This window comes from Loxodonta africana, chromosome 11 (genome assembly GCF_030014295.1).
Source record: "Loxodonta africana isolate mLoxAfr1 chromosome 11, mLoxAfr1.hap2, whole genome shotgun sequence".
Taxonomy (NCBI): domain Eukaryota; kingdom Metazoa; phylum Chordata; class Mammalia; order Proboscidea; family Elephantidae; genus Loxodonta; species Loxodonta africana.
Genome location: NC_087352.1, coordinates 26,331,156 through 26,348,647, shown reverse-complemented (window position 1 = coordinate 26,348,647; position 17,492 = coordinate 26,331,156). Strand labels below are relative to the sequence as shown.

Genomic DNA, 17,492 nt, shown 5'->3' with positions numbered 1-17,492 from the left:
GATTTTTCAACAACTTGTGTCTTTCACGAAATCCATTGGGACATGGATGCTTTTAGTCCCATACAACTCTACCTCACTGTTTTCCTAGGTTACATAGGCCACCCTTACATCAGAGCCCAGCTCGTTTGTTTACACGTCTATTGATCTGTCAGTTTCTTACTGTTTATTAGACGGCTCTATAGTGGATTCATGCTATGGAAGGTCGGTGCTGAAGGCTGGTGAGTGCAGCCTGTCTTGGGTGCGTGTTTCCCTACCCTTTCCTCACGTCTCAGTGTTTGGGTGTTGCATTTTTCTAAAGAGTAAGGTCGTGGTTGCCCTTCTGTGGGTCTGTCGGCCATTTGTGTTTTTCTGTGAATCGCTGATTTCCTCCCCTTTGCCCATTTTCCCAGGCTTGGTTTGGTCCTTATCTTATTGGTTTCCAGAAACTGTTCGTTTATTAAGGACATTAGCCCCGTGCTTTTCTTGTGTTACAAGTGGAGAAGTCTCGTCTCCCAGTTTGAGAGTGTGATATATATATATATTTTTTTATGCCTCCCGGATCTTCGTTTCTTAGGCAAACGTGCATTTCTGTTTTTCTTGGGCGGTTTTGCACTGAGGCATCGGTGGTGGATTTTCTTCCACTTCTCCCCCATTTCTTCGGCGGTAGCACCCACCACACCCCCCTTTTCCAGAACCCTCTTCCGGGCCCCTTGCGTCCGCTAGGTTGACGTCAACCACCAGCCTTCGCGCCAAGCAGTTGCCGTGGCAACCGGGGTACTACTTGTTCGGGGTGGGGGTGTGGAGAGCAGGGGTGGGCGGCATGGCCGCTGATTGGCCCACGCTGTGGCCCCGCCTCTGCAGAGGAGCCTTGACAAGGAGTCGTCGGCAGAGGCTCTGTCCAGACGCCTGGGAGCCGCAGGACGAGGCAGTTAGGTAGCTTAGCGGGCCAGTTGGACATGTCGACCCTGGACTGGTGGCGCCATCGGGCGCCTGGTGCTGGGTGGCCGTGCTAGACAGTGGCCCGTGCAGCACCTGAAGCAGCCTCCTGCCAACAGGGCGGCGTGAGTGCGGCGAGGTGAGTCCTCCCAGCCACTGTACCCATGGTGTCCAGAGGGGTGCCTAGGTCATGGCACCGTGGGCCGAAGATGGTTGTCCTGCGGCGCCTTTGTACCGCTACCGTCCCAAGTGCTTCCTCAGCCGGGGATAAGGCTGAGCGGAGTCAGGACGGGGGTGGGGGGAGCGTTGGCCACGCCAAACCACTGTTGATGGCCGAGCGGGTGTGGACAACCTGGTGGTCAAGGTGCCTGACGTCGCCTTTGGGGTATCTTGGAGGGCGCTGGGGAGTGCTTCAGCCCTGGGCTCGCTGGCCGTGTCGTCGGGGCTGCCGCGGTTTGCCGCAGCTGCGCCATATTGCGCGGCCAGGGTCCGCGGGGGTGGAGCCTGCGGTTGAGGTGACAGCAGACCCTGGGGGGCTCCCCGTGCTATCTTGTCGGGGTGAGGGTTGGGTTGCTGTGACAATCCGGGCTAGGGGACCAGGGACTCCTGTCACTGGTGAGTCTGCGCAAGGCAGATGCCACAAAAGTGGCGGGGCCGTGGCCTTCGGGACGCCCCTCGCCCTGCTTGCCTGCATCTGGGGTATGCAAAGAGTTGCTCCCTCCTTCTTGGTCACTGATTGGCTGTGTCCTCCGGGGCCCACCCCTGCGCTCCTGCCACTCTTAGGGGGTGGGGCTTGTTTTGCCGCAGTGATGGCAAGTCGCGGAGGGCCGCAAGGGGGCGGGGCCACCCGGGGTGAGATGGGCAGTAGAGCTCCTATTCCAGCCCAATCTTTACTGTATGTGAATGACGTTTGCTGTGCATGCACTGTCCTGACTGGCTGGCTGCAGTGGGGTGGGGCTGAGGGTCTTCGTGACTGTGGGGTGTCTCTGCTCTGGGCCTTGACGGGACTTGTATAGCCTCTGCCAACCTCGTCGCAATCTTTGATGAGGCTGCAGAAGCTTGACCGCGCAGGCGTGATGTTGACTGGCTGCAGTGAAGGGCGGGGCCGAGGCCGCGGTAACTGGGGTGGTCCTACGTTCTTTGCAGTGATAGGCTTTGGGGTCCTGCTCGCCTGGCGCCATCTTTGCTGGTCATCGGGGGCTGGCGGCAGGGAGTCGTCGTGGCAGTGCTACTTTGACTGGTGTGGGGTCCAAGTTTTGACTTCTGAGATTGGGCCATGGCTAGTGACCGCAGCATTGTATTATCTGGCTGGAGCGCCTAAAGTCTGCCGCAGCAAAGATGTGCTACAGGTGTTAATGCCGCGGAGCCATTTGGAGGACAGGGCTACAGGTGGTCAGTGTGCCTGGCTAAGTCTGGGGGCTGCAGAAGACCACCGCCTCCCCTTGTCAGCGGTCTGTGTCTGCCCAGGCTTTTTTCATTCTCTGATGTTTGGCTTCAATTCGTTGGCAGGGGGGAGAGCTGGGGTGTGTCGCTCAGGGCAGGGCCGTGTCAGTGGGCCGAAGGGACACGGCCAAGGGGTTGTCTTAGAGACTACAGAGGCTGCAGAGCACTGCGCACCCTCGCGCCATCTTTGCTAGCCAAAGGTGGCGGGGGCGGCGCTCGAGGCTTATTGCGCAAGCGCCAACTTGAGTAACAGCGGGACCGTAGGGGTCGGGACGGAGGTGGGGCGGTTGTATCCTGGGTCTGACGTGGGGCCTGGGACTGACGTGGGGCCAAGGCCTGCCCACCTTGGCGCCATTTTTGCTGGCTGAGAGGTGGCAGCCCAGGCTTACTGCTTAGACGCCATCTGAATGACAGCAGGATTCAGGGGGTGGGACGAGGGGACTGTCACATCGTTAGTGACTGACATCAGTTGCACAGCCTTGCCCACACTGGTGCTATTTTTGCTGGCCAATAGGTGGCAGTCAAGGTTTACAACGCAGGTGCCATCCTGAACGACAGCAGAGCTGTAGGGGGTGGGCCCTGAGTGACTGACAGGGGTTACGCTGTTAGTGGCGGGGTGGCAGCCAAAGCTTATTGCGCATGCGCCATCCTGAATGCCAGCAGTGCGCAGAGAATGGCCGAGGGGCTATTATATTCTGAGAGAATGACGGGGGCTACAGCGCCTTGCACCGTCTTTGCTGGCTGAGAGAAGGGTGCCGAGGTTTGCTGCACAGGTGTCGTTTTGAGTGACGGTGGGCTCTGGGGGTGGCCGTGGGGCTGTCACGTCCGTGCTGTCGAGCCCTGCCCACTCCGCGTAGTCTTCACTGGTTTGCTGCGCGGGCGCCATTTTGAGTGGTTGCAGTTGAAGTGGATGTCGTGTCCATCTTCCCTCCAGCAGTAGAGCCACCAAGCTTCTGTATCCTGGGCCGCTTCTCCAGGCTGCAGGACAGGGCTGCCTTCTAGCTTGGGGCCATGAGTAGGTGCTCTCGAGCCCACTTAGAAGTCGGGTCTGGCTGCCTCAGTTTTCTGTTTCCGAGGGAATGACAGGATGCCATATGGTGGCCAGCTTGGCTGTGGTGGGGTGGGGGGCGGGTCTGGTCGGGGTCTGTCGTAGCAGCACCATCATGGCAGCTGCCGGGCGCCATGTTTGCTCGAAGAGCGCTGTGGAATCTCCTCGTTTTAGGGCCAACCCACAGGGGGTACGGGGATTAGGCCCAACTACTCAGTCCGGAGTGGTTAGGGCTACTACTAGTCAGATTAGGAATAAAGAAGTGGGGTCCAACGTTCAGAAATCTTGATAGACTTGGGAAAGGGCGGGCTTTTAAATGAGAAGACGGGAGGGGGAGGGGTGTGGGCATAAAAAGATTCAGGGCTTGGGTAATATGAAGTTTTGAGGAGGGTGGGAAGGCAAAGGAAAACGACCTTGGAGAAAAGAATTCAAAAATTGTAGATAGATCTAAGGGAGCATGGTATGGAAATTGATGATGGCAAGCAGGAGGTGCGCTAGGTAGGGGGTGTGGCTTGACGTGGGCCTCCCCAAATTCAGGATGGCCAGGAGGCGGGGCAGGAACCACTGTGTGTGCACAGAATTCGAGGGGCGGGTGCTGTAACTCTGGGGCAGGCTTGCGTTCTGGAGGAATGGACATGCGCAGAGCTTGTGGCGTAGCGTCCTTAGAGGACTGCATCGGTTTCCAATGTTGAACTTACTTTTACGGAGTTTTTGTACTGGAGATAAAACCTCAGCTTTTGAAGTAAGAAGAGTAACATAGGATTGCCTCTTTTCATTTACATGATAGGGGAAACGCCATCAGAATATACGTTTGCTCAGTGACTGATACAATTAGCAACAATAATTGACATTGAACATCAGTATATGTCAAATAAAAAAATAAAGCTGTGTCAACTATGCTAAAATATACTCATCTCCGAGAAGTAAGAAGTAGTATATGAGTAAAAATGAAATTCAATTGTACATGCTCATAATGCCATCAAATTGAATGAAGTTCAGAAACCTGTAGGAATTGAAGTCGAGTGTCAGGTATCACTTTTTTAGCCTCAGTTTAAGTAAATTGCTCAGGTCACATTGCTGTGAAGTAGCCTAGGGTGCATCTAAGGTCTGTATGCCAGAAGGTTCCAGTTTTTCACCTTGGTGTCCCCATGCCATGACTCCTCCTGTTTCCTTTTATTAACTCATGGAACATAAACCAGAGCCGTAATCATGTAGCTGCCTCTCCGAGGGGCCTCTTAATTGATTGAACACATGCTCTGAGGTACAGTAGGATTAGAAATATACAGTGTTAATCCACAGGAGCATGTTTGTAAGTCCCAAAGTGGTACATATGTATAAGTAAATAATGGTGCGAGTGTGTAATGGTAATAGCATTAAGAACTTAATGTAGGTTAGTATCTTCATATTACTTGAATTCATAGCATGCTTAAACTTTTGGTCCTACATCACTGGCTACTAAATGGCAAAACTGGAGTTTCAGCTAATTTTTCTAATGGGTATCTGTACCATTAATTACTACATATCATCTGCATAGAACACATCAGTGGATTTCCTGTTTTTTAAAACGTGATGTATAGTAGTTTGTCCTGAGCTCTGAGATTGAGTTCTCTTAGTCTCTGCTTCCCCTCTGTGAAATGAGGACTAGAAAACTTATACAGTAGTGTTGTGATGAACATTAACAGAGACAGTTAAAGTGACATGTTAAGACCATACATGGCGTATAATTAGCATGTAAATGATAATACTTTTTCAGCCATTTTTTCCTCCAGTTTTTACTGGCATCGTGTATCCTTTTACCTTATAAGAGATGACCAGTGCTGCATAGCTAGTGAGTGTTAAATTGGATTCTTGAACTGATTTCTTAACCCAAAACCCCGGTTCTTTACTATTTTGCTCTACTGCTTGGCAGAGAAAGTTCTGAGACACTTGGTAATTGACTCGCATACCACTGATAAAATCTCGTTGGGAAAAGGCTGTGATTATAGCCCAGGGTGCAGCATACGCCTCAGGGAGCATCGCTGGTGACCCTTCCATCCTAAGGGGGGAAGGCTGTGCTTCCTGATCTTATTTCATCTTTGCTGTTGTAGAAGATAAAGATGCAACTGCTGCAGGATCATTTCCAGCCTGAGGAATCTGGTCACTGTCAAACAAATTTGGTATCTCATGTTTTCTTTTCCTTCCCCAGCTCTACCTTCTCAGCTTCTACCCTTCTCAGAGGCAGCTGGCAAGAGGAAGTGGGACTAGGTGCAAACATCAGGTGCCTGGGTCCAGGTGAGTTGAATTCCATCTTCACAGGCCATACCCGTCCTCAGAGTGGCCACCGTTCCTCCTTCATCCTGATACCTACTGCACACGTGTTCTGTATAGCCACGCAAGCTCTGTGTTTGCCCTGTGAGAATACATGAACTCTTCTGCTGGGTCACATATTGCCAGAAATTTTCTTCCTTGGCCCCTGCCATCCTTCCCAGCGTTCTGTCTCTTTTCCCAACCCTAAGTTGCTCATTTGGGCCTGCTCTTTTTTATCGGGGTGATTAAAGAACCATGAGGGTCATTGGTTCATCTGCCAGTATCAATCAAGTGTATGTTCTCTGCCAGGCACTGGAAACATTGCCACAAACGGAAAAGAAAGTACTGTCACAGAGCTCACAATCTACGGGGAATTAAAGACGTTGGAAAAAAAAAAATTGTGTGATTCATGCCTTTGAAAGAAAACATTCATTTTGGGTGGCTAACTAAATCAGAGCGAGGCCATATCAGGTCTCTTAGAGAAAGTTAGTGACATTAAAGCAGTGCTCTGTAGGATGGTGTGTTGTGGGAAGAGTAGCCTAAGTAGGGGGGACAACACTGATGTTCCTGAGGAGTGCAGAGAAGGGAGCTGAAGATCCAGGATGCCTAGAGCGAGGAAAAGGGGATAGAATGACATTTGGTTGAGGTGGGGAAAGGTAAGTTGGAGCTAGGCTGTGAAAGGTCTTGTAGTCTGCGGTAAGTATTTGGACTTGGTCTAAAGTACAGCTGGAAGCCATTGAAGTATTACAACTGCGCAGGTAACGACACCAATCAGATTTGTGTTTTAAACATTACTGTGGTTGTAGAGTAGAGAAGGGGAGGGTGGAAATGACGACTGCAGGGAGACCATCTCAAGCCTAGGTGAGAGATGCGGGGGGAGAAGCACAGTGGAGGGATTTGAGAGGTGTTGAGGAGGCAAACTCAACAGGATTCATACTCTTTGCTCATGGCTTTTTGATGGATTAAGACAAGTCTCAATAAACCACGTTCTATGGGAAGTGAGCAAAATAGCCAAAACTTGTCCATTCCGTCAGCAGGCATTGACACTGTATCTGGTCTGGGACAGGATCAGGCTAGACTTTGGGTCTTTGGCAGTGAGTGACATCATCTCCGGCCTCAGTGTCTACTGAATGAGAACTTCAGTTAAATGGAGAGTAAGAAATCATGCTAACCAAGATAGGTAGCTATGTTGACAGTGTATTACCACCTGGAAATACGCCAACCTGTTGGCTCATGTGGTCCCCTGGGGCTGGGGTGGTGTGTTCCTGGCTTCGGTGAATGCCGCAAGTATTCAGCGTCTGGTGCTGAAGCCTGTGGGACTCAGAAAGCTTACCTTGCCTATGGATTCCTCTACTATCGATAGATCCATGTTAGTGAAGCTCAGGAGACAAATGTAAACTATACCGATGTTCTTAGTTTATGTTGAAAAGTTGTTTGAATGAAATAGAATGTTCCCATTCCCTCAATTTTGGTTCATTAACTTGTGGGAGATCACTGTACCAGGGACCTAAATATTCGAAAGTATGTACCATCAGCAGATTCTCCCTGTAGGCAGACTTAACGTAGGGAAAGAAACCATAACGAGAAAGCAGTTGGGTGAGCGTGGAGTCAGTACAAGAGAATGTGGATGAACTGTTCAGTAACACCAGCCCATATGGTGGCTTGGTGCAGCCATCTTGTTACAGAGCTCTTGGTAGGGTTACCAGGATACTGAAGCCCATTATCCGCAACTCTCCCCCCTCCCATGTCTACTCAAATTAGGTATGTGACAAAGTACTTTAGTGGATTGTCACACTCACCTCACTCTAAGAAAATCTATGTAATCAGCTAATTATATCAAAATAGTGTCAAATAAGTCATATTGGCTTGGAAGACATTTTGTCTCTTTAAAGTAGTTTTATTTGTCTTCAACCATTTCTGGGCTGATCATAAAACAACTCTAGGTATTTTCTCTTTTTCTAAATCTTGAGGGAATCCCTCAGAAATGGACAACAATAAAGACATTTTTGCTGCAAGTATGGTAAGTGCTAAGGTACTCTGATAGCAGTAAGCCCAGGGTATTGTGGAGACTATGAGAGGAGCCAACCAATAGATCAGAGGGTGGGGACCATGGATGGTGTAGTAGAGGTAAGTGTTTCTTTCCTCCTTGTTCACATTTCCATGTAACATTCTTCCCCAACAGCCTCTGCTGTCTCGCATGTAACTTGTCCATAGTTGGTTGGACCAGTTTGGCTCCTCAGCCTGGAGCAGTCATTCTCAAAGTACAATTTACGGAGTGCTTGTTAAGATGCGACTTTCCCAAGGAGCACAGACCTCCTGAATTATCATACCTAGACAGGCGGTGCATTTTTCATTAGCAGCCTGCATGACTTTGTGCCCCACCAGAGTTGGAGAGCCGTGACCCCAGGAGGAGTCAAGGTGTAGTGTGCATGTTGATACTGGGGATTTGGGTGAAGGGAGATGTTGACTGGTCTATCAGTGTTGGGTACTTAAACTGGGAGGTGGTATATACCTGGGATCTTAACACCACGTGTATGCTGAAGTAGAAAATGTCGGTCTGCAGAAAGAGGCAGGAGAGTGGAACAAAGGAGAAGATACCACACATCATGCTGTGCCTGAGAGGTGAAGAAAGTAACCTCTTCGTTCCTGACTTTAAAGTTCTCAATTCCAGCCCCCTTTAAAGAGGTAGGTGTAATGAGCCAGGGGGCTGAATCTGGATGCACCATGCTGAGGGACCAAGTAAGTAGAAATTGGGATGAAGAAGATATCACGGAGCTTTTCTTACGTCTGGTATGATGTGTTGCGGGGAGCCTAAGGTCATATGTTAAGAGTCATAGAATCTCTGACTCTTGTCCACGATCACAGGCACATTTCTGGTCTCTGATAAACATGTTCTTGGATGGTATTCTTCTCAGTTGAACACTTTATCTAATGATCCTCTAATTGAGGCCAAAGATCTCTCCCTTTTGACGAGGATACCTGATGAATCCTGTGTTTTTTCAGTGATATTTATTGTTGAGATTCATGCTTTTGTTTTCTACTCGTTTTTATAAAAGAGTGACAGAAAAACCGCCACACAGACCAAAAAGGCAGCACTGTGATCCAGCCAGCAGCACCGTTGTCCTGTGGTTTTGAATGCATCCAGCTTGTGAATGAAACTTGGTACAGAAAAGACTGAGCGTTAGATGTCCACTGTGTTTACAGTCTTGAGAAGCTTGAATAATGAGAAACCCGTAAACACCCACCCTCTTTGTCCTGCCATGGACAGTGAGGCTTTGAATTGGTCCCAGTCATTTGGCCCCTCTTCTTTCATCTCCTTGGGATTGGTGGCCTCTCTTAGTCCCTAGGACTACAGAGTTAACCCCTGCCTCCAGTGTGTTAATTATGGTCATATCTTAAAATCTTGCCGTTGGGTGCTACTAGAGTGACTCCAGAATTTGTGCTACAAGGGGAGCAGAGGAAGATGTGAAACTAATAACTGGGGGATGAGGACAGAGGGACAGTGGGAGTGTGGTGAGGCAGGAAATCAAGGTGGTGATGGGTTTGTTATGCAGCAGAAATTGAGAGGAGACAGATGGCACAGCTGTCAGTGAAGTCAGGGTTTAGGTGTGGAGCTAGGGACGCACCCACCAGAAAGAGATGTGTGAATAGGGCGTGGGGGCAACACAGAGTACCTAAGGGAGATCTCAAAGAAAGGGGAATTGAGGTAATGAGAGTAAGAGGGAAGCCATGGAACCACAGCAGGGGAGGGGCCTTTAGAAGGTAGGAACCTGTGAGCAGTCTCAAGAGGTACAGAAAGGGAAAGAGCCTTGAAAACAGCAAGTTTTTATATTACTGTTTCCTGATGATGAACCTAACATTCTAGATAGAAACGCACAAAGAAATGGAAATATTAGTCGTTTTTTTATGTCTTCATTTTTTCTAAGTTCTCACATTTTATGAATAGTCTGTGCAACTTTACATGAACACACTCTTGTATATAATTCGTACCATGCAGAAATACAAGTAGAAAGTGAAAATTGTACCCCTGATAAAACTATTGTCACTCCTCCCTAGAGGTCTACAGTGTTCTACTCTAATTTGTACATACATATGTACAATTAAGTACCTATTTAAGTACTTAAATCGTGTTTTTTTACAGTGAGATCATACTATTAAACGTTTCAGACCACGACAGTGAAACGAGAATGTTGGATAGTGGTGGGGGCAATGTGTGGTGTGCCAACTGAAGACCTCTTGCAACAGTTCACCAGTTCTTTGTGTGTATACGCTGCTTTCCAGCTATTTCTCTGAACAGTAGAAGAATTTCTGTGTAAATACATCTCCATCTATAGCTTTGCTTTCTAAAAATTGCATTATATTCCATTGGATGGACATTCTCATTATTTTCTGTATACATAAATGGATGTATTTGCAGTAAGAACACCACATATGCTGTGCAGTTTTATACATTGTTTTCATTTAACACTTTAAACTGTTACATGTTATTTTCTTCAGGTTTAAATAAACTGGTACATTCATAGAATGGAATATACCATGTGACCTTTAGAAAGAAGGATGTGGATCTGTGTGTACTGGTAGGGAAAGATATCCATCATAAATTGCTAGGTTTAAAAATACAGACATACATGTATATGTTGTAGAACTGGTATGATCTCATTTTGGTAAACAGAAGGTGTTAGTATATGCATAGGTTTTAAAAAGTGTAGTAATAGCAACAGATTTGATCAATGGATATGGCTTACGGTTTCTACGTTAAATTTTTGTAATGTTTAAATGTATTTTTTTTTGTAATCAGGAAAGAATGAAGCTAAAAAAGTTTTTGAAAACTTGACTTAATGGTCACATAACATTTTATTAAAGACTTCATTTATTATATCATTCCCTTTTAGATATTTAGACTTGTGGATATTAAAATGAGCGTCTATATGGACAATTCAGTGTATTTGCTAGTAGTAATTTTTGCCTTTGCATTTCGAATAATCTACGTCCCTGTTACTTTTGTTAGGAGTCCTGGTGGTGCAGTGGTTAAGTGCTCAGCTGTTAACTGAAAGGTCAGCAGTTTGAACCCACCGGCCCCTCTGAGAGGAAGTTGTGTCAATATGCTTCCGTAAAGATTATAGCCTTGGAAATGCTATGGGGCAGTTCTACCCTATTCTGTAGCACCACTATGAGTCGGAATCCACTTGACAGCAGTGGGTTTGGTTTGGTTACCTTTAAGTTATTTTAAGAATAAATTTAAGTGCTATTTTAAACTAAATTATTTTTTAAATGTATGTGGTAAACCCAAACAGTACAGAAGGGTATCTTAGAAATGCTGTCCGCCTTAGCAATTCAGGTTTATGCGGCCTTCACTGTTCCAGGCCCCACCAGATAACTGTTGGCTGAATTTTAGCTGCCTTTGCAGTTGTGAACAGTACTTCCATGAACTCACTTTTGAACTGTGTCTGTGCACATAGGCAGGTAGGTCTATGAGGTAGAGTTCCGAAGTGGAATTGCTAGGCTAGGTGGTGGCATTGTATTTAAGTATCTGATGACTGGAAATAAAAAAAAAAAAATAGGAGGGGTATATTCAGACTTAGAACTGCAATTTCCATACTTTTTTTCTTTATTGGGTCTTCTAAAGCTTTTAAGTTGATTCTTTTGGGTTTTCTGAATTGCTTGCCATGCCATATCCAAATGACCAGTTTAGGACACTACCTTGCAAGCAAGCCATAGGTGGGAGTGGAGGGAAGAGGTGAGGCTCCAGCATCATCATAAATATATTAGTGCTGCCTGTGCCTTCTTTAGTAGAAACCCTGGTGGCATCGTGGTTAGGAGCTATGGTTGCTGATCAGAAGATCGACAGTTTGAATCCACAAGGCTCTCCTTGGAAGCTCTACAGGGCAGTTCTGCTCTGTCCTATAGGGTCACTATGAGGTCGGAATCAACTCGATGGCAATGGGTTTTTTTTTTTTTGGCACCTACATGGGGCCATACAACCTCTTCTAAAGGCCTTTACTAGTGTTTCTGTTTATTTTTAACTTTCGATTTATTTTTTTGACCAGGTAATACAGGACCATAGTAAAAAATAAAAACGAAAGGAGAATATACAATGAAAAAGCAAGTTGCCCCTTGTTACCTACCTGGTCCCCAGTTGCCTCTCCCAGAGGCAATCACTGTCATCAGTCTCTCATATATTTTTCCAGAAATAGTCTATGCTTAAGTAAGCACATCTGTGTTTGTTGTTTCTTAGAATGCTTACACATTGTTTTGCCCTGTTTTGCACTTAAGTATCTTAGAAGGAGCCCTGGTGGCACGGTAGTTAAGCACTTGGCTGCTAACGGGAAGGTCAGCAGTGTGAACCCACCAGTCAGTCCGTGGGAGAAAGATGTGGCAGTCTGCTTCCCTGAAGATTACAGCCTAGGAGAACTTAAGGGGCAGTTCTGTCTGTCCTGTAGGGTTGCTATGAGTTGGAATCTACTCGATGGCAACAGATTTTTTTTTTTTTAATTTCTTAGTACTTATCCTATATCCCTTTATTCAGAGCTGCTTTGTTATGTTGAAAGATAATTTGTAATAATCTATTATATGAATAAAACTGTATTTTGTCTGTTACCAACAATATTTCAGTGAATACTCCTACGCATGTTATTATGCATACTTGAATATATCTGAGATAGATTCATAGGAGGAGTGTTTATAGCATAGGATCAAAAAAAAAAAATAGGATATGTGCCTTTATAGTTTTGGTAAATAGTCAAATTGTCCTCCATAAAATTTTTCTTGCCACAAGGAGGATATGAGTATGCCTATTTTTTCCACATACATAAGTCTAATATTCATCTTCGTGATTATTCCATTCCCACGGCCCTTTTTTATTTTTAAATTAGCCTCCCTTGTCATGCGGGAAGGAGTAGTGAAAGTGTGGTTTTCCTGTTAAAAATCTTTCCTTTTTTAACTCTCTTCTTGACCAAGGGCTCTTTTGTTGATACAAATAGAAAGCTGGTCATTTTATTTTTTGAAAACCAGGCATTTTAAATGAAGATTGTTTGCTGTGGTTCTAAATTTCTTGAAAAGGAATAGATGACTTTTTGGCACAGAGGTTGGCACCAACTTTCTTATGAGATACTTAGAGGTATTCAGTGGTCGTGTTATTAACAAGCAGGAAGTCTTCTGTCTTTTCTGTGCCCTGGAAGTGTTTTCATAACACAGCTACTGCTCTGTTCATGGAAGGTTTATGGGAAGTTGCTCCTTAAATCATTTAATCTTTTTGAATTTCTTCCCTGGTTTTTTTTTTTTTTTTTGAGTCAGGTTTGGCTATTTACGTTTTCTCAGAAAAAAAAAAATTGATTTTTCTGTCAGACTCTGTACACCTATGGAGTTTTTATATGTAGTTTTCACCTAGTAGTGGTTTGTGCTTTGTATACATGCCTGCCTACTGGGGACAGAAATTCATATATTGTACAAGTATGTAAAGTCAGAGTTGTCCTTAATATCTCCTGGCTTTAGTGTCAGCCTTTGGAAGGGCCCTTCATTGCTCCAAAATTATAGAAATTGATCTCTGTTTTGTTTAGGGTTTTTTTTTTTTTTAATGGTTTCTTTCTGCCAGTAGGCATCTTGCCCTGAGATTGTATCAAAATCTTTCTTAAATTGTGTGTGTGGTTCGTTGCCTTTTTGATGTGTGAATTTTCAAAATACTGGTTCAGCTGGAATTCTCCTAGGTCAGTTGGGATCATCATCAAGACCCCAACATTAACATTATCATTGGAACTGCATTAGATGCATAGATTAATTTGGGGGAGAATTTAGCACTTCAATCTGCTAAATCTGTGCAGCTCTCCAGTTACTACCTTTTCTTCTTCTTCTTTTTTTTTTTTTTAGTAGTAATTTTTTGTATTTTCAGTAAAGGTTTACACAGTGGTTTAGGTTCCCATTCAACAATTTCTATGCAAGTTGTTTGTTCAGTGACGTTGGTTATATCTTCACAACTTGTGAACTTCCTCAGTATTTCTATTCTGGTTGTTCCGTCTCCATTAATCTTGTTTTCCTGTCCCTTTACATTCATTCTTATGTTTATTTTAAATTAATTGTTGACTGTTTGGTCTCATATAGATGATTTTTTTTTGAAGGAGCACAGTACTCCAGTTATTGCCTTTTATATTTTGATACAATTTATAGTCTTTTTTCATATGGGTGCTATTTTTTTTTTTTATTTTTGTGATGGAGCCCTCTTCCCCAGTTTTTTCTCATTGATACATATTTAAAGAATCTTACCTAAATTATTTCCTTATTGCATTATTATACGGTCTATTTGCAATTGATTTGCAGCGTCTGAGCAGACAATCTTAAAAGAATGATAATTTCATCTGTTTATACCTCTGGTTTGCTTTTCCTATTGTAATTGGCTAGAACTCCATAGAACAATACTTAGTAATAGCTGTGTGAAGATTTTTATGTTTGCATTCATATGTGAGTTCAGTTTGCAGCAGTGCTGCCTTTTTTAGATTATTGAATATTCTGGTTTCACACAGAAAACTTGAGAGCTTTTTGTTTCTCAACCCTGGAGTGGTTTATGTGGCATTGGTCTCTTCTTGAAGATTTATAAGACCTCGCCCCTAATCCAATCCAAGTCCTTGGCTATTTTGGGGATTAATTCCTTGGCATTCTTCTATATTTCTTTTTTAAGTTTCTCACGCAAAAATTTGTACACATTTTGTGCCATTAGTTGAAATTCCCACAATGTGACAACACACTTCCCATTTCTGCCCTGACCGGGTTCCCTGTGTCCATTCAACCAGTTCCTGTCTCTTCCTGCCTTCTCATCCTGACTCCTGACAGGAGCCACCCATTTGGTCTTGTGTATCTGATTGAACTAAGCAGCACACTTCTCGTGTGCATTATTTTTTTGTTTCATAGTCTTGCCTAACCTTTATCTGAAGATGGTTTTTGGGAATGGTTTCAGTTCTGGGTTAACAGAGCGTCTGAGGGTCATGGTTTCAGGGATCATTCCAATCTCTGTCAGATCATTAAGTCTGGTCTTTTTATGTGAATTTGAGTTCTGTTCCAAAGTTTTCTCCTGCTGCATCCCGGAACTTTCTACATTTCCTATGTATTTATTAGTCCATGTGTCTTGTCTCTAAAATTTCTGCAGGTCCCTGCATTGACTCTGCTCCTGAAGCCTTATAGAGTTTGAAGTTCCAGAAACGATTCTGTTCCTAAACAGGTGATTTCTATACCTGAGAACTTCCTGTTCCTCTGGGAGGGAGAGCGCTCTCATGTCTCCGTTCCACAAAGCAGGGTTGGGCTCCTGGCCTTGCCTTTCTCTCCTGTACTGCAGGCTGCCTTTCTGGACTCTGCCTTTATCAGCGGCATTTCCTCCTAGCCAGGTGTCTTGTCAGAGAAATGTACAGTAGTCCTCTGAAATGCTCTGAAATGTTTCTGCTCAGCAGGGCATTACCCAGTGTCTTCTCTGTGGTAATCAGTCCTTCTGAAAGAGGGCAGGGAAGGGATAGAGAAGTCAAGTCACCAAAGTCCTCTTGCCCCAGGTGTATTTGAGGTCATGGGTGCTAAGGGCAGATTGCATAGGGAAGAGAACGTAAGCCTATCACGAAGAAGAAAAAGTGGGGGATTGAGTTTATTACATTTATGTCAAAGTGGTAAAGCCTAGTTTGAGACTTCTGGAATGATTGAAACACTTGTTTTCTTTTTAGACATTTAAAAAACTTAATTTTAAACTAACGAGCCTTGGTGGTGCAAGAGCTAAGCGCTTGGCTGCTAACTGAAAGCTTGGCGGTTCGAACTCACCTGATGGCTCAGCGGGAGAAAGAACTGGACATCGGCTCCCGTAAAGGTTACAGCCTTTGAAACCCTATGGGGCTGTTCTGCTCTGTCAGATGGGGTTGCTGTGAGTTGAAGTTGACTCGACAGCACCCAACAACAACAATTTTAAACTTACTGGTTTTCCTTTTAAAACAAAGACAGAGAATCTTTGGTGTGTATGGTTTTGTTCTTTGTGGAAGTAAAGCCAGACGTACAAAACCGTCGGGTAAGTTGATACACCGACTAGAGTCTAGATTTCTTTCTTATGTTGCCCCCAATTACTTGCACCAGTTGGGCTGCCGTGTTAAAATACAAGGGCACAAAAAACAAACTGCGTGAAAGTTTGAAAAACTTTTCTGTAAGGGAGAGAGAACCTTTTCACAGTGCAGGTTCTCTGGTCCCAACCTTATTCTTCTGAAGGGCCCTCTGAAAAGGTAGACGGGGACAGAGCCCAGTGTGTTAAAAAGAGAACTTTTTTAGTCTGAAGCTTCATTTTAATGTTTTGCTTAAAATTTAAGCTCCTTTTAAAAATACAAATTTGCTTTAAAAACATGCTGTAAACAGCATGTAGGTAAAGAAGACACTATACCTGACCGTTAGGAGCTATTTATTTGTTTTTAATGATTGTCTACTAACTATCAGGATTTTTAGCCAACAGATACACTCTCTGACCATAGTGCAATTGAGTTAGAAATTCATAACAAGAAAATAACTTTAAAAAGGAAACCAATACTTTTGAAAATTGAAAACACACACTATGTAATACTTTGTTTAGGAAAGAAGGAGTCATAGTGGAAATCAGAAAACAATTAGAATGGACCAATGATAAAAAGACTATATAATAAAGCTTATATGCAGCAAAAATGTTTTAGGTAGAGGGAAATATACAGCCTTAATGGGTTATGTTAGAAAGGAAGAAAGATTGCAAATCAACTTTTAACCAGTCTAGAAATTGGGGGGGTTGGGGGGTGGGAGGACAGATTATAAGACAATTAAGCAAGTAAATGAAATAGGTATAAAGAAGCAGTATAGAGGGTTATCAAAGCAGAAAGCTGGTTCTTTTGAGATAAATTAGATCCCCTGACAAGGTTGATCACGGCAAAAAGAAGGTGCAGAATCATTGAAGAGCTTGAAGGTGGTTTTATTGTGTTTCTACTTGAATAATGGATGCTTGTTTAGAAAACTTGGAAACCACAGGGAAATAGCAACAGAGCCAGGCCTCCAAACGGAAGCCTGTGATGCCTGAAGTTCCACACATACAACTACTGTGCTGAGGCAGCCTCGCATAGCCGTGTTTCTGTGCACTGGGTATTTGCATGTCTCTCCGCGCCTTGGCCTGTCCCCAGAGTGTTTTTGGCACCCCTTGTTGAGTAGCCCCACGCCACTTACTGCCTGGGACACATGTGTATCTCCTTACGATCTGCAGGTCCCTGGGTTCTGACTGTCACAGGCTGCTGCGCCTCTCCTGTTGACTCATGTCTGGTTCCTGCAGTGAGAATTAAACTTAGAGCCATGCTGCCTCCAAAACTCTTGTCTGCCACCAAATCTCAGAAGTCCCGGGGCCCAGATCTCTATGAGCTAGACAGTGCCTTGACTAAGGAGCCGGATGCCACTATAGGAGAAGGCACCACTGACTCTGAATTCTCTCATCAGAGGTTTCGGAATCTCCTTTATGTAGAGCTTGTCGGGCCTCGGAAGACCCTGATCCAACTCCGAAACCTCTGCCTCAATTGGTTGCAGCCGGAGATACGCACCAAGGAGGAGATTATCGAGCTCTTGGTCCTAGAGCAGTACCTGACCATCGTACCAGAAAGAATCAAGCCTTGGGTGCAGGCAAAAAAGCCAGAGAACTGTGAGAAGCTAGTTACTCTGCTGGAAAATTACAAAGAGATGTACGAACCAAAAGGTAAGACTCTGAAAGCTGTGCATTCTCTCTAGCTTCTCAGCCTTGGCATGTCTCGCATTTGGGGCTAGTCCTTCTCTGTGGTGGGGGCCACCC

General features: G+C 44.9%; 1 protein-coding gene across 28 annotated transcripts in view; it reads left to right on the top strand.

Moving 5' to 3' along the window:
- Positions 1 to 865: 865 nt before the first annotated feature.
- PEG3 (paternally expressed 3) overlaps positions 866 to 17,492 on the top strand; it is a 30,741-nt gene continuing 14,114 nt past the window's right edge. The window contains exons 1-5 of one of the 28 annotated variants that reach the window (XM_064293400.1): positions 866 to 1,054; positions 5,592 to 5,677; positions 8,256 to 8,377; positions 14,826 to 14,897; positions 16,920 to 17,399. In XM_064293400.1, the coding sequence (XP_064149470.1) occupies positions 17,006 to 17,399 (394 nt within the window). In that variant the 5' untranslated portion in view covers positions 866 to 1,054; positions 5,592 to 5,677; positions 8,256 to 8,377; positions 14,826 to 14,897; positions 16,920 to 17,005. Of the gene's footprint in view, positions 1,055 to 1,341; positions 3,132 to 3,737; positions 8,378 to 14,825; positions 14,898 to 16,919; positions 17,400 to 17,492 lie in introns of those variants that run through there. The other 27 variants (XM_064293397.1, XM_064293398.1, XM_064293394.1 and 24 more) reach the window with 27 other exon arrangements.